Source organism: Sminthopsis crassicaudata, chromosome 2, assembly GCF_048593235.1.
Source record: "Sminthopsis crassicaudata isolate SCR6 chromosome 2, ASM4859323v1, whole genome shotgun sequence".
NCBI lineage: Eukaryota > Metazoa > Chordata > Mammalia > Dasyuromorphia > Dasyuridae > Sminthopsis > Sminthopsis crassicaudata.
In genome coordinates, this window is record NC_133618.1 from 383,061,165 (window position 1) to 383,088,828 (window position 27,664).

At 32.4% G+C, this 27,664-nt stretch overlaps 1 protein-coding gene across 3 annotated transcripts in view; it reads left to right on the top strand.

Annotated features, from left to right (window-relative positions):
* ATG2B (autophagy related 2B) overlaps positions 1-16,690 on the top strand; it is a 117,846-nt gene extending 101,156 nt beyond the window's left edge. For all 3 annotated transcript variants that reach the window (XM_074291361.1, XM_074291362.1, XM_074291363.1), the window contains 8 exons: positions 2,865-2,943; positions 3,430-3,625; positions 4,510-4,579; positions 6,979-7,061; positions 7,909-8,030; positions 8,140-8,294; positions 9,036-9,185; positions 11,472-16,690. In XM_074291361.1, the coding sequence (XP_074147462.1) occupies positions 2,865-2,943; positions 3,430-3,625; positions 4,510-4,579; positions 6,979-7,061; positions 7,909-8,030; positions 8,140-8,294; positions 9,036-9,185; positions 11,472-11,702 (1,086 nt within the window). In that variant the 3' untranslated portion in view covers positions 11,703-16,690. The remainder of the gene's footprint in view (positions 1-2,864; positions 2,944-3,429; positions 3,626-4,509; positions 4,580-6,978; positions 7,062-7,908; positions 8,031-8,139; positions 8,295-9,035; positions 9,186-11,471) is intronic.
* Positions 16,691-27,664: the final 10,974 nt, after the last annotated feature.

Consider the following 27,664-nt stretch of genomic DNA (forward strand, 5'->3'; position numbering starts at 1 on the left):
ATTTATGTCTGGGAGATTGAGGAAAAGAGCATATATATGAATAGTAATTTTGCTGCACTGTTGATAGTAAACTTAGTGTTAACACCTAACAAAATAAAGTCCTAGGCATATGTCTGCTAAAAAAAAAATTGAATGCATTTAGATTGCTATATTTTTTATTAAAAAAGGTAGTGTCTTATTGAGAAAAATAATTTTAGTCTTGCTAAATTTGAATAAGCATTTTACAAAAGTCGTTATTGTTTAGTAATTTTTTTCTAGATTGACCACACAAAGTAATAAATACTTTGATATATGATTCAGTTTGATATTTGTATTTGAAATTTGTATTTCAATATGATATATATATATATATATATATATGTATATATATATAAATATAATAAAGTATGGGGGAAATATTGTTAATGGAATGCTTCTTTGAGGTTGAAAATCTGATTAAATTTTGATCTTTTTGAAACCATTATGTCAAATTTATTGAACTCAATTTTCTTTGTATATATGTATAGTTTTTTTTTTTAAATATTGAATTTCCTGCTACAGATATAGTATATTGATTTTAAAATAAGGAAACATTAATCTTGAATAAAGCAACCAGGGAAATCAGTTTTTATGAATATATTAAATAGTCAAGGGAAAGAGTTCCCTAAGATGCTGCACCTCAACAAACAAACAAACAAACAAACAAACAAAACCCCCCGAAGTCATAGTGAAAAAAGAAAAGCCAAAATAAAGTTTGAGATGGATTGGGGTAAAAATTGCAATTTTGTCTCTGTGAGTTCTCTTTTCACAGATGCAGATTAAAGCCTCTTTAGAAGTTAACCACCTTTGAGAGTTGTTACAGCTAAAAGTATCATCTCTCAATTAGCGAAGTATTAAGCCTTTCCATATTTTTGATTATCATTGTAAAGCATAAATACAGTGTATTAACTGGAGCTACTTATATACATTTGTGTATGTGTATAGCTATTCATAAGTATATTTGTTTTTATGTATATATACTAAAAAAATCCAAACCTTTTTATTTAAAATAACATGCTTAACCATACTTGAGTATGAGCCTTGAAATTACCCCTTGTATTTGGATTATCATGTGATATGCAAATATTTATTCTTTCTACTTTTCATTTTACTCTCTCAAAAAACAAATAAAATTAATGGAAAATTGGGATTTGTGTAAATTTTTTTCTCTTAAGAGCATATTCCTTAATTTTATTATAATTACATAATCTTAAATATAAATCCAAGGAATTGTAATTGTAAATTAAATTCCAATGCACAGAACTCTCATGAGGAATGACATTAGTATTCCATTTTATAAGGTAAATAGATTGTTGAAAGTTACATTGCTAACCAATTTGGGAACTAGAATATGAAGCCAAATTTCTTAACATTTAGGCTATGAGCCTTTTCAGTGTCATCCTGTAAAATAGGTGTAGAATAGTTATGAAAATGAATTTACAAAATGACATTTTTATAAGCTATTTTCTCTTTTTACTATTTTAGTAGGAATTCAAAGTTTACAATAAATTATCACCAAAAGTTAAGTTTGAATGTAAAACAGTATTTTTGGTGGACATTTGAAAATAGTAGTCATAGTCGTATGACTGATACATTGTACCTTTTTATTGAAAAAATGAATTTTTTAACTTAGGACAGTTTTTTAATATGAAGATATATTTATTTGTAGGCCTTACATAATGTTCTTTAAAGGTCCATGAAATACTGACATAATATTGAAATATCCCCATCTGCTGGAAAAATAATATTATTTTATATATTACTATGTCAAAATAATTTTTAAAAATATTAAAATTAATTAGATTAAATATAAAAATTGTAATAAATGTGCTTGATATCTAATTGATCATATGTTTAAAAATTATATAGTCTTTAGTGTTCTTAAAATTCAAGGCATTCTTTTCATTGAAGAATAAAGTTTAAGAAAAGTTTAATTTTGTGATACTCAAGACTGAAGTTAATTTGCTTTCTCAAAGATTGACACGTTTCCTGGGAATGCCTCCTAACTAGATATATTTTCTAGATATTATTCATTTTTTTATGACCAAACTTCATTGTAGAGGAGAGATATATATATTAAAGGATCATAGAATAGCATGAGTTGGAAGCCATTCTATATAATACAAATCTAACAGGAATCTACCCTCTAATATCGTTGTATAAGTCACATTTTAGTCTCTACTTGAAATGTTCTCTGATCCTTCCTGCTTTTATTGTCCTCCCTTCCACAACTACCCCATATTTACTTTTCTATTCTATTTATGTTTTTACATATATTTATTCTTTTTCCCAATAGAAGATAAGCTCCTTGATAATAACTATTCCATTTTTGTCATTGCAAGCACAGGCTATTTTGCTAGGCATATGCGTGTGGAAGAGAGAAAGAGTAGGTGCTTAATAAATACTTATTGATTGATATGCATAATTTTTTTGCATGTGATTACATGCCCACATATACAGAGATCATTAATGAAGAAGTTTTTTTCAGTATTTGTATGCATTGTACTTTAAATGAAATGTCAAAAACCATCATGAAAATACCTTTTTTGGAGATTTTTTTTTCTTTTTAGAGAATCTCTAATAAATTAATAAATTTTAACTTCTATATAGAGTTTTGGCTTGTATTGGAAAGATTAATGAATGACTTAAAGAGCTTTATTATTAATTTTTGGAATTTCTAAATAGATATAACTGTAGTTACAGAAATTGAAGGCTTTTATTTTGCATGTGTGGGTAGTGATTCTTTCCACGGGGACAAAAACCATAACGTTCAACTTAGAAGATGGTCATTAAGAGTTTCTCTAGGATTTCAAGAACCATGATTATATGTTCTTTTTAAATTTTAGGATGCCTTGTTTTTCCTGAAGGACTTTTTCACTAGTCTTTCTACAGAAGTGGAACTTTTAATGACTCCAGATCCAGAAGGTACTTTGTATGCGTCAGATAACCTTAGTTTGATTCCTAGTTTTGTTTCTTTTACTTTGTAAAGCTTGGACATGTTATTCCTCTCTGAATTTAAGTTCCTCATCTATAAAATAAGGTTGTTGAAGAAAGACTTTCTAAAAGTTCCTTCTAGCTCTGAGCATTATAGGTAATAATATAGTTACTTTACAAATTAGGCTAAAATGTAATATGTGTAAAGTGATAAAGTATTAAGTACTCTTTATAGATATAAGCGGATATTATTAGGTTTCTCTGAGAATAATGTATAGCCATATGTGGAAAAGATATACATTTATTTTTAATTTATACACAGGTGCTCTCTAATGATGAGCCTAAATGAATTGAGTAAATTCTATCTCATACAGATTGTGTTTGAATGTTAACTAAACATATTAAGTGCATATTAATGTATAATTATTTGAAAGAATTATATTAAATTAAAATAAAAAATCTATCACTTATTTTCAGTAAAAAAATCTCCCGGAGCTGATGTTACTTGTAGTTTGCCAAAGCATTTGAGTGCCTCAAAGGAGCCAAATTTAGTTATTTCTTTTCCTGGGCCAAAGCAACAATGCCAAAATGGCAGTTCAGTGGAAGTGGTTAATGGAGAGGAGGATGGTTTATCTGAAGCAACACTATTTAGTGATCAACCCGTGTTTTTTAGGTAAAGTTTTTTTTTTTTTTTGTTTTTTTTTTTCTTTGTCATTAATTTTTTTTGGAGTTTGGGCATTAGTTTATCCATCTTTTTTTATAAAATGAATCAATGATGTATCTAAAGGATGTATGAGACTTTTGAAAGAGTCCTAAGCAGGAGATTTAATATTATCATTTAAGATCCTGAGGTGTTTTTATTTGTGTAATGTAGTGGATAAAGTGCTAGCTTGGAGTCAGGCTTGCTTATCTTCCTTAATTCAGATCTGGTCTCAGATACTTCCTTGTTGTGTGACCCAGGGCAAGTCATTTAACTCTGTTTGCCTCAGATTCCTCTTCTATAAAACGATCTGGAGAAGGAAATTGCAAACCACTCTAGTTTGCCAAGAAAATCCGAAATGGGATTATTAAGAGTTGAACATAACTGAAAAGTGATTGAAAACAATTTGTTTTCCACCATTATTCAAATTTACGATACTTCATATAGACCATTGAACTATATAGCCATTGAGATTTCTTATTCCACAACTGAAATGATATCTCTCCTCTCCTTTTTGGTTCCATTTAAGAGCTTTGAGAGAAGTATGAAAACGGTTATCTAATTTATAAAGACTTGCTTGCCCTGGTAGCTTAAGGAAAGGTTTTTATGTTGAATGTACACATCTCATGTTTAACATTAGCGTTTGTTTGATTTTGGAACATGTGACAAATTTTGATATTATTAGTTTCTTGAAGAGAATAGAAGATATTATCTTTAGTTTTGATGGGCAACAGAATACTTAAATACTTATTTTTCTGGCTTTGTTTTAATTTTTTTCACTAAAAGGATTCATTTTAATTTATAGATATTAATAATTTGGCACCTAATCAAAATTATATTTTTACCTTTGCTTTCAGAGAATTTAGATTTACATCAGAAGTTCCTATACGACTTGATTACCATGGGAAGCATGTATCAATGGATCAGGTTTGTTGACTTTATTTGGAAATACTTGGTAATGGTTTCAATTTATTCCTCTCTTTCTTATTATCAGTGTTACAGTTAATTTTCTGAGTGTGTTTGTATTTGTATACTGGCTTTTTTTTTTTTTTCCTGAGACTGGGGTTAAGTGACTTGCCCAGGGTTACACAGCTAGGAAATGTTAAATGTCTAAGACCAGATTTGAACTCCTGAAATTCAAGACTGGTGCTCTATCCACTGTGCCACCTAGCTGCCCCCTGTATGGGTAATTTTTCAACACTGACCTTTGCAAAACCCTTTGTTCCAAATTTTCCCCTTCTTTCTCGCACCTTCTCCCTAATTGGCAGGTAGTCCAATACATGTTAAATATGTTAAAATATATGTTAAGTCCAATACATGTATATGTATTTATACAGTTATCTTGCTGCACAAGAAAATCAGTTCAAGAAGGAAGAAAGGGGAAAAAAACTGAGAAAAAACAATGTAAGCAAACAACAACAGAGAAAGTGAAAATACTATGTTGTGGTTAGTTCCCACAGTCTCTGGGTGTTGATGGCTTTCTTCATCACTGAACAAGTGGCACTAGTTTGGATCATCTAACTATTGAAGAGAGCCACATCCTGATAAACATGTAACACTTGTACTATGTTAAGTACTGATTCAAATGTGAAAAAAAAACTACTGTAATTTGGAAGCTTACAATTCAGGGAAAAGTTTGGGGAGGGGAGAAGACAAGACACAAAAAGAAGCTGAAAAGTAAGGGGAAAGAGAGGGCATCTGAAGAAGGTATCCAACAGGGAGGGGATGTTAGAAAATTAAGGAAAATCTCAAAGTGGTGTAGCCAGATGAGAAAGGACATGTTTTGAACTGAGTTTCCCCTTTAAATGGAAGTTATCTTGTAGGGGATATGAGATTTTCTGTCTCATAAGTTTCCTAGAGCATAGGGAATAAAATCAGAATAGTCTCAAGTAGTGCAGCCCCATGACAAATGCACAAAAAACTGAATTTCTGTCTAAACTATCTTTGTGTACATATTTACTCACAAATATAGTTTATACTCATCATAGATCCATATATAAAAATTTATTCCAGGTCTTACACGTTATTTTATTTTTACTTTGTTCTGTATTTCTCCTCTTTTCCCCCTGTGTGTCTTTTAAAAATACTTTTATGTTTTTCCCTGTGCCTATCATTGTCCATAAATCCAATTCCTTTTTCTCAACTTACATCTCCTTTGTACTTCCTTACAGTAAATAGGAATAGCCAGGTAAATTAAATGAAGATATTAGTCATGTATGAGAATCCATACCTTTAATCCATCACATTTCTACCAAGGGGAGGAGGTAGAAAATATATTTCATTTTCACTTCTTAAGTCAGTTTTGAGGTCTTTCTGAGTTGTTTCCCTCATATGATTGTGATCATTGTGTAAATTGGTCTTTTGCTTCTGGTCACTTTACTTTATATCAGTTCATATTTATCTTAACATCTTGTTCTGAATCTTCATATTTCTCATTTTTTATAGTGCATTAAGATTCCATTACATTCATATGATAGAAAATCTCTTTTCTTGGTATTGTCAGGTCAAAATTAGAACAAGCAACAGACAATTGGTTCATAGGCAATTGCATCTTGGCCTTAAAGGCTACATTGAGCGCGTAGTCAACTGCCAACAAAATCATACGTCAGCTCTCCCTCTATTTTAGTCTGGACTTTTCAAGTTAAATAGTTTATCATCACTGTAGTAGCTGATCTTGATGCCATTTTCATCCTTGTTAAAGAAAAGGACTACCCAACATGTCATGCTTGCATGATATTGTCCTATGAACAAAACAAAATTTTTGTAGCACCAAAAAAAAAAAAAAAGATACAAAGATCTACATATGTCCTTATCTCAAATGTTCAGATAAACTATTTGTGCCTGGCCTGTGGTAGATCCTTTAGAGCTCATATTGGATTGATCAGTTAATTGTAGTTCTAGATTATTTTCCAGAATGATTGAATCATTACATAGCTCTACCAGCAGTGTAGTATATTCCCTGTTGTCTCACAATCTTTCTAACAATTAGCTGTTTTCCTTGTTCGTAATTCCTATTTCTTACTGAAATTTTTTGTTGTTGTTGGTACAGACATTTTCAATGTTATGTAATCAGAATTGTTGATTCACCTTTGCTTTTTATGAAAGTTAGGTATTTTCAGGATAAGTAATTGCTTAATTTAATACCATGCATAAAATCAATAATAATTTTTGTTGTATATATCTACAAAATACATTTTCATTTCTTAAAATGTTTAAAGTTCATCATTTTGACTTACCTAGGGATAAATTTAATGGGGAAATAATAAGATATATATATCTTATGATTTTCAAAGAAAGTTGCCCCCCTTTTTTTTTTTACTTTAAAGGGTACGTTAGCTGGCATTCTGATTGGTCTTGCTCAATTAAATTGTTCTGAATTGAAGTTGAAGAGGCTTTTCTATCGACATGGGTGAGTTGAATTGCTATGTGAAACAAGTTAAAGTAGGTTAAAACCTAATTTTTCTAAGTAGCATACTTTAGACAGAAACTTCCTAGTCAGTAGAGCTAAGTAGGAGTCAAGAGATAGCATGATATAGAGGAAGACCTGAGTTTATAAATTGTCTCTGATATACTAGCTTTGCGACCTTTGAGAATACTTTTAAACTCTGAGCTTCATGCAACTTTCCAAGTCTTATTAAGTTGTAGATGAGTTGTGATTTACAGGGTGAAAAGCATAATCATACCAACAGTGAAACCACCAATTCTTGATGTCTTGATGAAAAAAAAATTAATTTTTATTGCATGCAAATAGAACTTTTTAGGCCAAGGTTTAGCCCTCATAAAATGATATAATTATCATTATTATTGTTACAAAATGAGATAGCATTATAAAATATTAACACTTTCTTATATTAAAATTTAAAAATATATTTGCTAGTGAATAGTCTAGAAGATAAATGCTTTCATAGCTAGGAACTAATTGGAGACTTAACGTTCTTATTTGTTCTTTGTTTCTGAATGCCAAAAATGTAATTTCCATACATTTCTTTTAAGTTTTTGTAAAATTAAAGTAATAGAAAGCAGAGCTATTTAAGTTAACTTTGGTATTAAATAAATATGTGTAGTTCAATTGTACCTTTCTACATTTTCTACAAATTCTATATTTAATATATTTAGAGAAACTGGGATTGGAAATTAGAGGATTTAAAATGTTTTATTTTTAAAACTAGTTATGATTTTAAAAAAATAGTGGAAAACTTATTCATCATAAATGTACAAATTTCTTCCATATTTACTAATAGTTATTTATTATATAGTTTGCTAGGTATAGACAAATTATTCTCTTATGCGATTGCGGAATGGCTTAATGATATTAAGAAGAACCAGCTGCCAGGAATTCTGGGAGGTGTTGGGCCTATACATTCACTAGTACAATTAGGTGAGTAAAATTTTGTTTTGTAAGAGTTTGGGGAGTGGATAGTCATCCAGCTAGAGTGTGAGGAAAGTTACTGAGATTTAGATTAATTAATTCTGTCTTTGTATTCTAGTACAAGGCCTGAAAGACTTGGTCTGGTTACCAATAGAGCAGTACCGAAAGGATGGCCGCATTGTAAGAGGATTTCAGAAAGGAGCGGCTTCATTTGGTACTTCAACAGCAATGGCTGCTTTAGAACTAACAAACAGAATGGTTCAAACCATACAGGTACTTTTTATGGCTATGAAAGTATGATTGAAATTTTTATTAAAAAGTTATTTTAAATAAAACTGCTGTTTAAATCACATAATTTAAATGTAAGAAAGGTTAGTATTAGAAATTTATGATTTAGCCATTAGTATATTTTAATCATTAACATTTAACTTTATTCCAAAGATAGTGTTACCAACTTATAAAATAAAGCATAAGTAAGTGGTCAGATTTTTGGCATGTTCAAATAAGTTTAAAGAGGGCAAGTTAACAGAATTGGTAACATTTCTTCTCATTTGGAAACAAAGGTCAGAATCAAGTTTAGTGGAACAACTTCTATATTTTGGACAGCTGGATGCAACTTTAAAATACACTTCTGTGTGGAAGTCCTAGGTGCTACAATGTTGTTGATTTTTTTTTTTTTTTTTTTTTTTTTTGATGTTAGCAATTTCTATAAGCTAAGATCCAATTGTTCTTTTTTTGTTTGTTTGAGTAAAAGTTTATGCATATTTTTGAATACAAAAAAACCCAAAACATCAAACTATAAACATTTTGAAGTTATCCTCTTAAGGAAGTTTTGACTTTTAGTTAAAAATATGTCTCATGAGTTTGAATAAATGTATTCAAATGTAGTTGGTTTACAGGAACATTTATTGGATGTAGTAGAATTTATAAGTAGGCCAAGAATCTGGTAAGAAAATGTCTGTAATCTACTGTTTTATTGAGAATTCTTTCCTTATTTTTGGTACAACTATCCAGGCGGCAGCAGAGACTGCTTATGACATGGTATCCCCTGGTACAATTTCAATTGACCCAAAAAAAATCAAAAGATTTTCTCATCATCGCTTAGCACATCAGCCTGTAGACTTGAGAGAAGGTGTGGCCAAAGCATATAGTGTTGTAAAGGAGGTAAGTGTATACTAAACTTATAGTTAGTCCAAGATCGTTTTGAATAATTTCATATCTTTAATCAAAAACCCATTGTGTTGAGCAGCTAGATGGTGCAATGAATAGAGCACTAGCCTTGAAGTCAGGAAGATCTGAGTTCAAATGTGGCCTCAGACATTTAATACTTCTAGCTGTGTGATTCTGGGCAAGTCACTTAACCCCAGTTGCCTCAGCCAAAAAAAAAAAAAAAAAAAAACCTAATAAAACAAAACATTATGTCAATTGGAAATAGTTTCAAAGAGACAAATAGTATAATTTTGTGAGAATTGTTAATATCATATATGAGTTGCTATAATCTTATAGAAGTTATTCATCCATTTACTAACTAAGCCTTCTAACAATGACCTGCTTTACACTGAGGTAGGCTCATTCTTAGACAAAAAACAGATCATTTATAGTATCACAAATATAAAAACATTGTTTCTAATTGAATTAATCCTTTTCATTGGGGCTTCCATATTGGAGTCGTCTCAAAAGCAAGTTTATTCTGAGGTCATGAGAATTAGGTTTTTTGAATTTAGTAGCTTTTGCTCCAAAAAAATTTGAGTAGAACTGAAAGACTACAGGAAAAGATTAGGGTCACTGAGAAATGGAAAACGGCCAGTTTTTCCTTTTTAACTTTTTTAAGGCACAGAGGGAAAGGAAATAAATTGTTTAGAAATAATTCAGGCAGATAAAATTGCATGAAGAGCTGTAGAGATTACAACTAAACAAAATCCAGGTTGAGTCAGCTTTTACTTTTAAAATAAAAGGATTTTGGAAGGGTGCAAGCCATAGTACAAAAGATGGGTAAGGAAATGAGGTAATGAATTTGAAAAATAGAATTAGATGAGCAAGTTGAAGTGTCAGCATAATATTAAAAAAAAAATACAGATTACTAAATAGTTAGAAATGGTAAAAAGGATTCATATTAGACTATATTTCAATTATATATTAAAAACTTAGATATACTCTATGATAGTAAATATTTCTTCTTAGATCATAACTGAAGAGAACAAAAAGAATTGTTTATAGATGTTTTCTGTCTTTTAGAGTAGAATTTTGACTTTGGATTTTTTTGGGAGGAGTAGGAGGAGAGCAAAACAATTGGGGTGAAGTGATTTGCTCAGGGTCGCACAGCTAGTAAATGTCTGACATCAGATTTGAACTCAGGTGTAGAATAGAATTCTTAAAATATTTTTGCGTTAAGGATTTTTCTCAATTTTGATTACAGTTCATAATATTGGTTATTGCCATAGCTGTGGCTTTAAAATGTTAATAATTTCAGTCTCCTTTTCATCTTTCTTTTTAAAATTTCTTTTCTGGAATTGCTATATTGAGTAGAAGAAGAAATGAAGTCTTCATTGCCTTGCCCTAAACAAGCATCACACATGATCATAAAATTCTTTCTGGATTATAAAAATGAGTTATAATTTTTCTTGCTTCATAATTTCATTTGTATATTTTCATTTGATAATTTCATCCAAGTACTGGGATATGTGTTTGTGATATTTTGATATTTGATGTTCAAGATGATTTTCATGGAATAAGTATGACAAGGAAAATAAAATTTGTTGTAGCATTATTTATATCATCAAACAGATTTTTCCTTTCTCTATTGAATTCATTTAATACACTTAAAACTAAAAAATTTATCTAATTTCTTATGTTAAAAATTATCTTTTATTCTAAATAACTGCTTTATTGATAGACATCTTTTTTTAAAATAAACTAATTTATATGATATTAAAGCAGTTATTTGGTATTTAAAGTGAATTTCCCCTTGTTACTTTCAAATCAAAAGAGCTAGCCAACAAAAAGATTTTTCTTGTTAAGCTCTTTCTGCCAGAAAAGTTACTTTTAAGTTATTAAATATTTATTTGAAATACTTAGTCTTAATTAGTATTGAGAAAATGCAATGTTAGACAAAATAATATTACAGGGGGCAGCTAATTTCATAAGAATCATGATATATTACAAATAGGACTTCAATCTAGTGATGTCATAGTAGGGTCTCATAATTTTAATGGGTATATTTGGTTATAGTAATAGAAATTGCACAATAAAATGTCATACTTTTGTTTCAAATGAGAATTTAAAGTGAAAAATATTTGGTGGGTTGTCTCAATTTGCTTTACTAATCGTGAGTGAAATTTTGATTAAATAGACCAAAAATGTGTGTTTCACTTTAAATGAAAAACTCCATAAATTTAGAAGGATTTTGTTGTTGTTCTAGTCAGAATAATTCTTTTTTTCTCTCTCCATTAGGGTATCACAGATACTGCTCAAACCATCTATGAAACCGCTGCTAGAGAGCATGAGAATCGGGGTGTTACTGGAGCAGTAGGAGAAGTCCTTCGTCAGATTCCACCTGCTGTAGTTAAGCCTCTGATTGTTGCAACTGAAGCAACATCAAATGTTTTAGGAGGAATGAGAAACCAAATTAGACCAGATGTTCGACAAGATGAATCACAAAAGTGGCGTCAAGGGGAAGACTGATAGTTCCAACATGATTCTTTAGTATGTTATGAAAGTGGAAGTAAGGAACATGATATTCCAGTGGCAGCTTTAGGTAGAACTAATGTAAATTTTAAATTTACGTTGTTTATCTCAGGAGCAGAAGCTTTTCTTAGGCAATTTTTACATCAACTCAACTCGTAGCCAAAACCTTCCATACATTTTAGGGCAAGTTTGATACTTGCCTTTAGAAATGACCATTACTCATTTTGTGTGATGGCTAGTTTTACATCTTGGTTCATATGCTTGCTTTTATGAAAAACGTAAATCCTAATAATTCTTTTATGATGGCTGGGGTGTTATTAGAAGCAGTGCTCATAAAATTCATGTTTTCTGAGCCCTTAAAGATTCTTTATCAATCACTTGTTCTTTGATACATAAAACTAAAAACATTACATGTTCAAAATATCCGGGGTTTTTTTTGTATGATAATAGAAGTGTGAGTAATAAAAGCAAATGGGATTTTTATTAGGAATATGTGCAAGATTGACATCTGTTGAAAAAAATGAATTTAATATTTATATTTTAAAGAACAATCTGTGAATATATTATGTAACATGCATATGTGGCATGCATATACATACCCTTGTTTCTAATAGATTTTTTTGTGGGGGGGAGAGAGATGACATTTTTAGACATGTTTTATTGTGTTGCACTTTAAATAATTTATTCTGCAAAATGTGTAGATAATTACAAGGTCATGTACATTATTCTTGTGTGAGTTAGAAACATAAAGAAGAATGTGATAAAAGATTTTTGGCAAAAAATACATGTTTATTTAACTTTAAATGAAATTGTTCATTTTATGCCTGACTAAAAATTATATCTTTAGTTTTATATAGAGATTTTGAGCTAGATAGGACTGTGTGGACTGGGAGGAAAGGAAGAGTTCCAATCTTTAGTTTTTTTTTTTAGATTTTTATTAATTATTTCAAATTAAGACTTTTAGCAGGTTAACTACATTTTAATACCCTGCTTTTTTTTTTTTTTTTTATTTTTTTTTTTTTTTTGAATAAAACAAGTCCATTTCAAAGTAAAATCGTTTTAATTGCCATTGCCCCTATGTAATTTATATTGTGTGGAATATGTTCAAAGAAATGAAATTATTTATCCCAAGATTTTAAGAAAAACTTTCTGAAGACTGACCGGTTAATAAACAAATAAATCACTATCCCAGGCATAAAATAGAATTTTCTACCCACAGCAATTTTCTTGGATACATGCGTGTGAAATTTATAATGTACTACTACAAATTCGATTAGTAGGAATTTCAGAATATTACTTTTTAAGTCATAAGCTAGAAAATTTATTTGCTTTTCCATTTAAAAAATATCAATGTTAACAGTGGTCCAAATTACTTTTAAGATGTTTTAAAAAAAAAAAAGGTTTTGAATATTCTCCTGTTTTTCTCTTTTTAAAAAATTTAAAAGAGAGAATCTTATTAGCCCATCTATGCATCCTTAGAGCAATTAACACCAATTAATTGCATAAGTACAGCACATTTTTTTGCCAAATATGACACCAAATAGGCAATGTAGTTATAGCATTTTATTATTAAGAGTTAATTTTTTTCAGGAGAAGTCCATACATATGTTGCATATAAAAACCTCAGCATGTCATCCTTTTAAAATGGAATAGCAACTAACTATGTATCAAGTTAAGTGCTTTATGAATTATGACCTTAGTAAAAGGTGAAAGTGTATGTTACTTATACAACTAAGACATGTAGTTTTTATTCTATTACTTGTTTCTGGTCTTTCTGTGGTCACACTATGCAGTCCAGAGAAATAAAAGCCCAATTCTAACATGCACTCTTAAGTAATTAACAAATATCTTTTAGAAATTGCTTTCATAAATTCTGCTTTAACAAGTACTTATATAAGCTCCAATTGTATAGAACATTATTTGCACATTCAGGCCAACAATCCAATCTTAATGCATCATAGCAAAGGAATAGATAAATTTTATGTTAGTTTACATGAAATGTACCTTTGCTAAAATTGTGTATATGTACAGACTTGTATTTAAATATTTGTATAATATTTAGCATCTTTAAATAAAACTCAGTGTTCTTCCAAATGTATTGATGTTTTTGGAATTTTAAGTTAATTTTTTTTTTTTTTGGTAGAGTGCTTACTTAAGATGATAAAATCTTTTGCTTAGTGCTTTGATCTTTTCACTGACAAAGCACTGAGTATTATTTTGTGAGGCAATCAATCTTTTAAATGCTTTTAGTAACTTGAACTTATTTTTTCACTTGCAATATTCCCTACTTAATTTAATGGTGAAATTCACAGTAATTTACATCTCTTCTCAAATTAGATAATGTGGATACAATGCTTTATAAATATATTTTTATTAAGAATATTTAATATTTAACTTAAATAGTTATTTAATAGGGGGAAAAGGTGAAACAAGTTTTTATCTTCTTGGATGCTACTATTGGGAGCTAATGGATTATCTCCTTTTCACATTAAATCCCTTTAGTATTAGCTCCATTATTATAATCATTTGTAAATACATTGAATGCTGAACACATGCTTTATGTGTGAAAGTTTTAAAAAAACAAAAACAAATAACCTTGCCTTTAGCTTTGTGTTTTCAATTTAATGAAATAGTATTAAAAACTTCTTCAAGATTATTTTTAGATAATGAAACTAATAAAATCTAGAAGTGTTTTTTTTTTTTTAAATTCTTAAAATATGAGTGGGTAGCTTTGAATTAAAACTGGAAAAAAAGAAACATTTTTAATTTTTTTTTTTAAAAAGAAACATTAAAAATTGAAATATTTCTTATTTTTAAAAATTAAACTCAGAATTTAGACTTCCTTTCTGTTTTTTGAATTGTAGTTCTTATGTTCTATTCACAACAGCCAATATTTGATCACAAGGGCTGATTTTGTGCAGACCCTTTATATCTCCTTCCCACAACTATGTCCTTAGAGTTGTTATTGATGCTGTATCCAAGAATATGGAACAATAAGAACAAGAAGTATAATTTAAATTCATGATTGTTTTTAATTGTCCAGCTTTGAGAAAGCTTTGATAGACAACAAACTTTGAACTAATCAGTTAAATGAAGGTTGAGATTGTCTTTTTTTTTTTTTTTTCCCCTTTTAAGGCTGGGGTTAAGTGACTTGCCCAGGGTCACACAGCTAGGAAGTGTTAAGTGTCTGAGACCAGATTTGAACTTGGGTCCTCCTGAATTCAAGGCTGGAACTTTATCCACTGCACCACCTAGCTGCCCCCGAGATTGTCTTTTTAAAAAATTATTACCACAGATAATTGTCTCCATAAAAAGCAGGCTGGGGCATTGCACTAGTTGTGAGGAGACCTAAGTTATAGTCCTGGCGCTACCTTTACTTCTCTGTGTGACCTTGAACAAATCATTTCCTAGTTATGAGCCTAAATTTTCACATTTGTAAAATAAAGGAGTTGCATCATGATCATCTCCATGGTTCCTTACCAGCCCTAAGATGCTGACTGCATATGGATTTAAAAAGTGGCTACTACTTCTTAGGAAAAAATTTTTTTTAGAAAAATATATTAATTTGTTTATAGTAACTTGTATGTACTGTATCTAAAAAAAAATGTATAATGTAGAGGACTTGATCTAGCCCTCAGCACTTCAAATTTAGCTTTGTAACATGGAGTGAACTGATTAGCTTTTCAGCTTTACTTTGCTTGCTTTAGTCTTGAATTATTAAGATTGTCATAGGACCTTTTTTGAGGGTTGGACATTCAGGTGAGAATTTTATTTCTTATTCCATCGTCTGCTCCCCTTCTTAAATCATTAAAAGTTCCTTAAATTAGGGGGAATGTTCATTAAGTTCTTTCAGTTCCTTGAATGTAAGGCATTATGTAAACACAAGGTGATACCTTTACTATTATATGTATATAATTATGCATATGTATATATGTTATTTAAACATGTTGTCAAACATTAGAATGTGTTGAATATTTCATGATCTTTCCTTAAGCATATTAAATGCAAGTGTAAGTTTGTTACACTTCTTTTGAAGCTACTAAGTGCTATGTTTGTACAATATGTGTAAATAAGGTAAAATTTATAAATGTCATCATTTGCCATCTCCAGTTGTCTTACATTTTATTATAAGGTGTACAGTTTTTCCTATTTATGAAACTTGTTCCTTATAAGAGTTTTAATCTCATTTATTTTTCAGTATGATCTTAGCCAGTTCAGCAAGCATTTATTAATCAAATACTTTGTAGAAGACAGTCTAAACATTCTAACAGAGAATATCCTGTATTGTGTAGCTGAAAATAACTCAATCAGCTTCCTTTGGTTTTATTTGTAAGCATCCTTTTTTGATTGGTTATTACTGAATCAAAGGTAGAAACACTACTATAATACACAATACTAATAATGCAATTATTTAGCTTAAAAACTTGGGTGTTTCAACATTTCATGCACATTTATTATTGATATTGATATTATTGATACTTTTCTCTCTTAAAAAATAACTTTTTTTGCATTGCTATTATAATTTGACTTTTTGATTTCTGAAGTTTTTTTTTTTCTTTTCACAACAAATATCTAGGATACTAAAATTTAGCACCAGCACTCTGTTTTGAAGGGTCAGGTACTTTGGAGATCTTAAGTGATATATTTTCATCCTTATGTGCACCAGATTGATTCAAATATCTAAAAAAACAACTTTTTTTAGTACTTTGCTCTTTTAAATATATTTTTGTAATAAAAGAGAATAATTTCTGATAGCTGGTTATGTTATTTGTGTATTTGTGAAAACTGCAATACCTACCTTTTCTATGTTAAGAAACTGGGGATCGTGGCCATAAATTGCCTAACATTCATAATGGAAGCTTTATATAAACATTTTGATTTGTTACAGATGCAGAAGTTGAATTACTATGAATAAAAAAAGATTATAAAGTTTACAAGTATTTATTGTCAAGTTGTCCTAATAAACTGTTAATTGTTCGTGTGAATATTTTTTAAAATGCTTGTGCTGTGTGATTAATGTTGTGGGAATGAAGTATAATGGTATGATTAAACTATTTCTATGGATTGAATTCTTTTAGAAGAAATTAATTTTTTCTTTTGTGATGAGGCTTTCAGATCTTAAGATCTTGAAATTTTTAGAACTAGAAGGAATGTTAGAGGCCTTCAGATTCATTCTCCTCATGAGGAGAGCTAATAAGTATGTAAAGCATGATTTACACTCAGGTCTTCTTCAGAGTCAGTTGTTCTATCCATTTTACTATTTAATTATAATGAATAACTGCACTACAGCTGTGACATGATGTTTTTAAATATGTGGAATTATGAATTGAGGTTCACAGAAAAGTCTGAAAGAAATCTTGTATTTTTAAGAGCCAGAATGTTCAAACATTAACTACTGAGTTTTAGAAGACCTTAGTCATATAACAGAAAACATCCTAGTTGATCTTAGCAATCATCTAGACCAGGGGTTCTCAAACTACGGCCCGCTGGCCAAATGCGATAGACTGAGGACGTTTATGCGGCCCACTGGGTTATGGCAAATGGGCTGAGGGGTGGAGACAGAGTGTGAATTTTTGTTTTTACTATAGTCCAGCCCTCCCACAGTCTGAGGGACAGCGAACTGGCCCCCTATTTAAAAAGTTTGAGGACCACTGATCTAGACCATCTATTTCCCTTATTTTACAGAGGACAAAATAGGCTGGAAGAGAAAAGCTATTAATATTATTTCATTACTCTTTCATTCTTGACCCTTTATTTCTCAAAAACCTCATTATAGCAAGGTTGAACTAATCCTCAATTTGGGAAGGTTTTGTCAATGGACCACAAACTCTGGCAAGTCCAAGCCATAAAAGACTTTTAGGTTCTGGCAAAGGCTGAGTGAACAGTTATGTGCCTACTATGCAAGAAATAACTAGCTAAGCTCAGCAAGGTTTGTTAGCAATGAACAAAGGAAGAGACAAATGAAAAAGCCCCAAAACCGGGGCTTCTGGGTAATTAATAATCTATTAATTAGGCTAGCTAGTAAATTTTTAATCAGTTTTGGTAACCAAAGGCAAAACCATGGAGATTACTGAGTGCCGAAACCTTTGGGAAAGAAAGTTTCCCTGACAGGTGAAAACCTTACTTGGTGAACAATTAAAGATGGGATAGACTTTGAAATGACAAAGTGGGCTGAAAGCCTTCAGCTCCTACTGCTAAAACAGGGCTTGGTCATGAGATAAAGTCACCCCTAGCAATGCAGACAAAGGAATCCATCTCTGTCCAGACCATTCAGATTGGTTTTCTCCTAAATGAACTAGGTCACCCTAAACTCCATTGGAGGGTTGCCAGGACATAGACTTAATGCTTTAGAAATGGAATTTCCTTACATTAGATTCTGTTTATACTTTAAACAGAAATAAGTACTGCTAGTTGGATGGGGTCCTGCCCGAGTTCAAAGAGCATATTTCCAGAGGATTTGGTCAGGCTCCTCTATTAGCAATGTCCTTCAGAGACTAACTGATCTACAAGGGGTTGGTCCCTGAATGAGGAAATAGAAAAAATCTTAATCCTAATTTAATAATTAGATTATTAATATAATGGAAAATATTTCTCACCAAAGATTTAACTAGGAGATGGTATTTTTAATCACAGCTACTCAAACCATCTCCTGTGGATGTTGGAGAAATTAAGGGGAAACATGCTAAAGAAATCGCAGATCCTTCCAAGAATTATGTTGTCAGGTTATGGGAGGTAAGGGTTAACTTGCCAAAGAACACTGGGCAAATTAATTGGGAAAACTAATCCATGAAATGGTATACCGGAAGAAGGCCAGGTATCTTCCTCTTAATTAAAAGGAAAATGAGGTTGGTCTCTTAGTAAATATCTAGAAAAGCTAAAGAATGTTTCTCTTATGCATATGCATGTGGTTACCAAGTGTTGGGGTACAAGTAACTTACAAGCTAAGGAAAAAACATGCAAACAAGTATATACAGGATAAATTGGAGATTATCTCAAAAAGCATAAGATTAATGATATCCTGCAGAAATTTTGTTGAGACTTACTAGAAGGCAGCAAAGTCAAGAAGTGGAGAAAAGGAGGTAAGAGAATCCCAGGCATAGAAGAAAGCTTGAAAGTGTGAGATACTGAATAATAAGGAATAGATACAAGAAAGTAATGGTGGAGTTTAATAGGAGTAGTAAGGTTAGTGTCACTAGATCAAAGAGTATATTGAGAGAATGGGAGTGGTAAAATGAAAGAATGAAAAGTGTGGGAATAGGGGTGGAGATAGGTTATGAAGGATTTTAAATATCAAACAAGATTTTTATATTTGATCCTAGAAATTATAAAGAGGCTCTAGAGTTGAATAGAATTTGGAGATTGTGCCCAATGCTTGGAGAGGTTAAGTCAACAAGAATTCATTAAGCAGATACTATGTCTTAGGCAAGTTGCTAGGTGCTAGAAAATATAGTTTTGAAAGTTAACATTCTAATCAAATCAAAACATAAAAGGTGAAAAAAGGAGGGGAAAGGAGAAGGTACCCAAATTTGGAGCATGGAAAAACTTGGAAAAGTCAAAGGAGGGGAGCAAAGACTTAAATGGCCTGGGAGCTTTCCTTAAAATTCTGAAAGGGCCTGGTCAGTTTCTTCTAGGGTGTGAATGCAGCATACTGGAGTGCAGAGTACCAGAAGCAAATCTTGGAAAGTTATATAGTCAAGAAAGAGTAAGATGAAGAAAAGGCCATCAGATATAAGAGTTTAACTATTTAGATGATTTATAAACTTAATATGTAATCCCTACCTGGCTATTCACTAACTCCTTGAGGATATGTATACTCAAAACATGAAATTTTAATAATAAATTCAGACAGTCAGGATTTTCATCAGAGCGTAAGGTGAGGAAGCTGGCCCTGCCCCATGTGAGCAACCTCTCCTCAAAGACCCATTTAGCCTTATCACCCTGGTAGAGTAGTTCTTTCTTCCATGACTCTCCTGTCTGAAGTGTGGCTTCTTTCTAAAATTTTTGCCTCCTGATGACCTCAGTGGGCGTCACTTCCAAAACTTCCATAAGTTTTCCTTATAATCTTTTGTTCTCTTTCCCTAATCTTAAATCTTTCCCAGTCTACTGACTTCTTCCCTGCTGTCTACAAACATGCTCAACTCTCATGTCTAAAAAAAAAAAGCCTCACAAAATTCTCCTCAAGGTATCCTTTATCTCTTCTTTCTCAAGCTCCTAAAAATTGCTTCCATTAATTGCCTCATTTTGTTTCACTTATCAAACTCATGCAACCTGACCGGCTTTATCACTTAATTGAAACTGGCCTCTCCAAAGTTGTTAATAGTTGCTTAATTGCTAAATTTGATGACTTCCTTCCCTCTTCCCCCAATCTCATGTTTCTTGAACTCTGCACTATATGACAGTATATATAGACTATTCTTCCTCCTGGATATTTGGTCCTCTTTTTTTGGCTTTTGTGACACTGTTCTCTTCATTCTCTTAGCTACCTGACCATTTCTCTATTTCCTTTGCTGCATCATTCTAAACTATTGGGACTCTTTTCTTTCTCTGTGATTTCATTAACTCTTATGTGTTTAATGATCATCTCCATTTAGGTAACTCACAGATCTGTATTTGCAACCCTAGTGCTTTTCTTATATCACTAACCATCTATTGGACATTTTCTTTTTTATCTATAAGTTTATTTTTGTTGGGAAAGGAAAAAACAAAAACAAAAAAAGAATTCAACATAGCATATGTTGATTTACATTCAATTTTCATAATTCTTTTGCTGGATATAGATGGTATTTTCTATGTAAAGCCTATTGGGATTGCTTTGGATCACGGAACCACTGAAAACCACCAACTCTTTCATAGTTGATTGTTGTACATTCTTGCTGTTACTGTACAATGTTCTCCTGGTTCTATTTATTTTGCTCAGCTTTAGTTCCATGTAAATCTTCCACAATTTATTCAGCCATTCCCCAATTGATGGGCATTTACTCATTTTCCAATTCTTTGCAATCACAAAAAGAGTTGCTACAAACATTTTTCACATGTGCATCTTTTTCCTTTTATGATTTCTTGGGATACAGGTCCAGTAGAGACACTGCCGGATCAAAGCTGTATGTACAGTTTGATGGTCCATTGGAAATAATTCCAAATTGCTTTTCAGAATTGTTGCATCATTTCATAACTCCAGCAACAATGTATTAGTTTCCTATTATATATTTCCAATGGATTTCAAATTCATGTTCAAAACAGATTTTGTTGTCTTTCCCCACAAACGCATCCATCTTTTGAAATTCCTTATTGTTGGAAAAGGCCTTTAGATCATGTCTATCCATGCCATCCACAATCCATGTGTGTATTCATTTAAACAATCCCCCTTCTCTTCCCTTCATCTCCCATATATCTACTATATCCATATATAAGTACATGCTGTCTCTCCTGACCAGAGTATAAGCTCCTCAAAGGCAGAGACTATATCTTTGTATACCCAGCACCTAGTTTTGTGCATAGTATGTATTATAATAATTAATAAATAATAAGTGTTTGTTGATTGACTCCTAAAACATTTAGGAAAAAATGATCATAGGATAATAAATTTAGAACTAGAGAAGTCTTTAGTTATGTAATCCAACCCCCCTAACTTTAGAGATAAGAAACACTCATGCATATAACTTACCCAAGTTCACATATGAAATAAGTTTGAGAGTAATAATATAAGCATTAATAATAACTCTACTTTTTTAATTTTTTATTTTTATTATTTTTTTTCTCTTCATCTTTTTTTTTTTTTTTTTTAAATGTTGTTCTCATTCTCATACTAATCACTACTAGACAACCTGTAATTGTTGGCCTAACTGGGAACTCTTTCATGGCTGGATCTCTGTTTTTGGTTCTTTTGGGAGAGCCTTCCCCCCACTCCCTTTTATCCCTTTCCTATGAAGGGGACTGAATCTCATAATCTGGTCTAGTTGATCTCACATTGGGGGCTTTGGGAACCAAGTATGCTTGTCCATAAGCTGGGGCTTGTCCAAATTGGGCTCAGAGTATTCCTTTGGATAGTCATAGTTTAAAATAACTTAAGACTCCGAGTCTGGGATTCTGGCCTCCCAGGGAGATCTCTAGAAGTTAGCTTGGGGCAACAACCTGGGTTCATGATCACTTCTGAGCATTCCTGTCCTGTTATACTACTTCGAATATTGGGTCCATGATCTTGACCATCCCTCTTACACAAATCTGCCGTGGGCACTTGGTTATAGATCAAATTTGGGAGCTTGATCTCCCTTCCTCCCTCCTTCCCTCCTTCCCTTCCTTCCTTCTTCTCTTTCACCTTCTCCTCCCTCCCTCTCTACCTTCTCTCCTCCCTCCCTTTTTCCTTTCCTCTCTCTGTCTTCCCTCCCTTTCTTCTCTTTCTTTTCTCTCACCCTCCCTTCCCTTCCTTCCTCCCTTTCTCCCTTCCAACTTCTCCCTCCCTTTCTCTTTCCTTTCCTCCCTCCTTCTGTTCCTCCCTCCTTCTCTGTCTTACCTCCCTTCCTTCTTTCCTCCCTCCCTCTCTTCCTCCCCTTCTTTCCTCCCTCCCTCCCTTCCTTCCTTTCCTCCCTTTCTTCCCTTCTTCCTCCCTTCCTTTCCTGCCTCCCCTCCCTGTTTTTTGATAAGACAAATAATTTGATATCGACAATAGATGTGAAATCATGAAAAACATTTTTATATAAGATAGCTGGTCTTTCTATGGAAGTTATAATAGCACCATGATTCCAGCAGGGGGAACTCAGTCACTGCTTTAATTGAATATTCTCCTGTTTCCTTTTCATTTTAATCAAGCCAAGAAACAAAGGGACCAATGTTCTATTGTAACAGATGTGTGAAACCTATGTACATAGAGGAGTAGGCCCCATGTATACAGCATCTAAGTGCTGTCCTTGTATGACTCAAAGAGAGATATGATAGCCTTTTCAGGCTTTTTTTTCCTCCCCTCTCCAAGGGAGATTTTTATTCCTGCTCAGAAATGAAAGCAGAAGAGGCAACTTTTCTCTCTCAAAACTGGAAGTTCAGAGTGACTCCATCTTTGAGTTGCAAAGAAGAATCAAAGCTTGATAAGTCCCCAAAGGGTATTGATCCTAAAGAGTTCCAAAAGGGGCTAATGTTGGAACTTGTCTTAGCCTCTGGGTCTTCATCTCCACCAATAAGGAAAGAGTCCTATACTACCGGGTTTTGGGATAAGCTTTACTTTTTAAAATAACCTAAGTATTAGAAATACTGGTGTTCTAATACACTGCAAAAAATTATAGAGAATAGAATTTTAAAACTGTCAGAGAGATCTTAGAGATCATCTAGTTCTGATTTCTTATTTTACAAATGAAAACTATGAAATCCAAATAGGAAAATAACTTATCTAGTGATATAAAATGAGTTATTAAACTCAGTTATGAAATCCAAATGGGAAAATAACTTATCTAGTGATATAGAGTTATCAAACTCAGTAATGCATCCATTACTACATCACCACTACTCCCACCATTATCATCATCATCATCATCATCATCATCATCATCATCATCATCTTGTTCTCATTTCCCCTCAACAAAGAGTTCAGATAGAAATTGTTGAGGGCGGTAGCCCCTTGGTATTCCTTGTTTGATCTACAACTTCCTTTGGGACTTGGACCTTTGATACAAGATCTGGTCAAACTAGTCTGGGCTTGTACCCAGCCCCCCACTGGATCTGAGCTGGCTTGGATAAAGCCCGCCAAAAATCTGGCCTTCTAAGAATTAACCTGAGCTCCGCCCATTACTTCTTCAAGCAGATAAAAAGAGCAAAGCTAGAACCATCTTTGGTTCAGAGATTTGAAAGATGCCAGCCAAGATGCTTGCATCAGAGATTCTCTGTCCCCGCCGCTTTCGGCGTATATCTTCCTCGATCTAATGCCTTTTACTAACCAGACCTTAACCTTGCTTCCAAACCCTGCAATAAACATCTTTTACCCATCTAGGTTTTCGGGCCTGTAAATTCATTTACAGGGGACTCTCGCCGCCACTAGACCTGATTTAACTTTGTATCCTTGCGCCGAATGCTAAGGGGGTGTTGCAGGGGAGCTTCACTAGACCTCACTTAATCCTATTGAGGTATATACCTCATTATTAGGTATTTATCTCATGATTTGGTTCAAGTTACCTCATCATTTTGAGGTTCCCTATTACCTCATCAGAAATGGTCTAAGAACAAAGCATAACTGGCTTTAATAATATTTAAATTTTTTTTTCAAATACTGAAAAGATAGTTTTCAACATTCACCTCTGTGAAACCTTGTGTTCCAAATTTTTTTTTCTCTTCTTCCTCCTCCCTCTCCCCCACACAGCAAGCAATCCAATATAGATTAAACATTTGCAATTCTTATAAATATATTTCCATAACAAAGAATATGTTGTTATTAAACTTTTATATTTAATCTATGAATTATTTTGCAAGAAGATGAAAAGAACGATTATTGTGATGTAAGCTCATTTTCTGAAAGCATCTTTGGAATAAATCCAGCAGTTCACAGTACAATGAGAATGATGTTCACTTTATCTTGATCCCCCCAGGTTTTTGATTTCTTCTGCTTGTCAAATAACATGTTTATAATAAATGCTTGTTAAAGGATTGAATGACTGTTGTCTAAGTAAAAAGATACTAGATGTTAGCTAAAGTAGAAACCCTCAAATGAACCAAATAAAGAATACAAGCATGAGATATGAAAATATCAGAATGAGATTATTAGATGGCACCGAAATGGGGTGTAAGTCCTAGTTTTTGGAGCAATTATTCCATTTCAAAAGAATTTCCTGTAGCTCAGAAAAGCCCATAGATTTGGGATTTTTGCACTGTCATTGAAGGGATGTCATATGGAAGAGAGATCAGACTTGGTTTTATTTGGTCCCAGAGGGGAGAATAAAGAACAATAGCAAGAAGTTGCAAAGGGGCAAATTTATATAAGAAAAAAGCTTCCTAATGATTGGTTTTTGAAAAGTAGAATGAGCTACTTTGGGAAATAGTTCCCCTTCACTAGATATATTTTAGGAAAAGCCACTGACTTCTTGTCAGGTATGTCATAATAGTATAGATTGAGAAATAAAAGGAACTTTCAAACTATCTGTTCCAGTTCCCTTCATCTTATAGATGAGAAAACCAAGGCTGAATGTGATTTACCCAATATTATAAAAGTAGAAAGAGATAGGTCTGTGACTTGAATCCAGATAGCCTCATAACAAATTTGAAATCTTCTCTATTACTTTGTGCTGCTTCCTTATTAGAGGAAATTCTTATTCATGTAAAGGTTCAATTCAATGAAACAATTATCAAAGTGCTTATTATGTGCAAGAAACTGTGTTAGTTGTTGGGGATAACAAAAAAGAAAAGTACCAGAAAAATTCCCTGATCTCAAGGAGCTTATTTTCTACTATAAGGAAAAGGAAATGCAAGAAAATTTGAGAGGGATCAAGAAAGATAGTATTCACGTATCCCATGAGTTGATTCATGAAGGAAACTATTTCTTTTTTTTTTTTTTTTTTTAATTTTTTTTAATTCATTTTTCCAAATTATCCCCTCCCTCCCTCCATTCCCTCCCCCCGATGGCAGGTAATCCCATACATTTTACATGTGTTACAATATAACCTAGATACAATATATGTGTGTAAATACCATTTTCTTGTTGCACATTAATTATTAGCTTCCGAAGGTATAAGTAACCTGGGTAGATAGACAGTAGTGCTAACAATTTACATTCACTTCCCAGTGTTCCTTCTCTGGGTGTAGTTATTTCTGTCCATCATTGATCAACTGGAAGTGAGTTGGATCTTCTTTATGTTGAAGATTTCCACTTCCATCAGAATACATCCTCATACAGTATTGTTGTTGAAGTGTATAGTGATCTTCTGGTTCTGCTCATTTCACTCAGCAACAGTTGATTTAAGTCTCTCCAAGCCTCTCTGTATTCCTCCTGCTGGTCATTTCTTACAGAGCAATGATATTCCATAACCTTCATATACCACAATTTACCCAACCATTCTCCAATTGATGGACATCCATTCAACTTCCAGTTTCTAGCTACAACAAAAAGAGCTGCCACAAACATTTTGGCACATACAGGTCCCTTTCCACTCTTTAGTATTTCTTTGGGATATAAGCCCAATAGCAGCAATGCTGGGTCAAAGGGTATGCACAGTTTGATAAACTTTTTGGGCGTAGTTCCAAATTGCTCTCTAGAATGGCTGGATTCTTTCACAACTCCACCAACAATGTATCAGTGTCCCAGTTTTCCCACATCCCCTCCAACATTCATCATTATTTGGAAGGAAACTATTTCTAACAGAAAAGATTAGGGGGGATAATAATATTTGCCTCATGGGGTTGCATGAGAATAAAATGAGATAAAATACATAATAGTTTTGTTAATCCTTAAAAGTGCTATGTATATAAATGCCAGTCTTACTACTACTACTATTATTATTATTATGCTTCCCTCCTCTGCTTCCTGGATTTCCTTAAGAATACATTTTATTATTATGCAATGCTGCTATATCACCCTTTTCATACATTGAGTTCTGTTTGAATGAGCAATTACTTAGTTTTAGGAACCTGCGTATTATTCTATTTACAGAATTTTATCCATTGTTTTTATTTCTGGAAAGTCTGCTGACATTAGATTTTCTAATACACTTTCTATGCTTCTTTTTTCTTTATTGAAAAATGTAATGACATCTTCTTTATTTTGCTCCTTCTTTACCTTTTTGCAGCATTGGCATAGGTACCCATTCTTTCTGAATACTCTCTCTTTTCATGACACTGTTCTCTCCTCTTTCTCTTCCTCTTGTCTAATACCTCTTTCTCAACTTCCTTTCTAGGATCATCATACATGTCACTCCCACTAATTGTGGATATACCCCCAAGGCTCTGTCATGAACCTCTTCTCTTCTCTATACTTTCTTATCTGGTAACTTCATCTCCTCCCCTAGGTTAAACAATCAATTTCTTACCAGAAAATATTCTCATCTATGTATACAATCCTAGTTTTTCTTCTGAGTTTCAATTCTGTATCACTTTCTGTCTATTGGATGTTTCAAACTGGATAATTATTCTGGAAGCAATATTAAATTTATTATATCTACCATAGTACTCGTTATCTTTTCCTCCAATCCCATCTCTCCTAAAATTTTGGTAGTGCTGAGGAGGATATCAACACCCTTTTATTTATGAGATATTCAACCTTGGTATCATCTTTATTTCCTTGGCAGTCATCCCATGTATTCATTCTTTTGCCAGATCTCTCTATTCTATCTCCATGGAATGTCTCACATCCTCCTCCTCTTCACTCACGCAACCATGTTGCTAATAAAGGCTATTATCTCTTCTTGTCTAGACTAATTGCCTCTTACTTGATCTCTCTGCAAGTAGTCTCTTCCCACTCAAATTCAACATCCACATAGCTGCCAAAATGACTTTGCTAACATGCAAATCTGACTCAGTAGACCACAGTAGCTCTGTGTCTCCTCTAGTATTAAATATAAATTATTCTGGAATCTAGATTTTTTTCACAAGCTAGCTTTTTCCTGTTTTTCCAGTCTTCTTACATGCTATTCCCTTGCATGCTTTTAGTGGTTCAGAAATATTGACTGACTTACTTGACTCTCCTAGATTTGTGCCTTAGCACTGGCTACCTGTAATGCTTGGAATTTCCTCCCATTTTACTTCTATCTTTCATAATCCCTGATTTTCTTCAATATTCAATTTAAGTTAGTACAGCTAGTATAAAAGCTTTTTGAAGGCAGGACTGTTTCACTTTTGATTTTGTATTCTTAGCACTTCATATGCTTTCTAAAGTACAATGGACACTTAAAAAAAGGTTTATATACTTGTTTGCTCTGGCTTCAAAATCTGTTACTTTATCTTATATATTCATTAGTGCTTTCTAAATTTGGTTACATTTTGGGCTTGGTTTT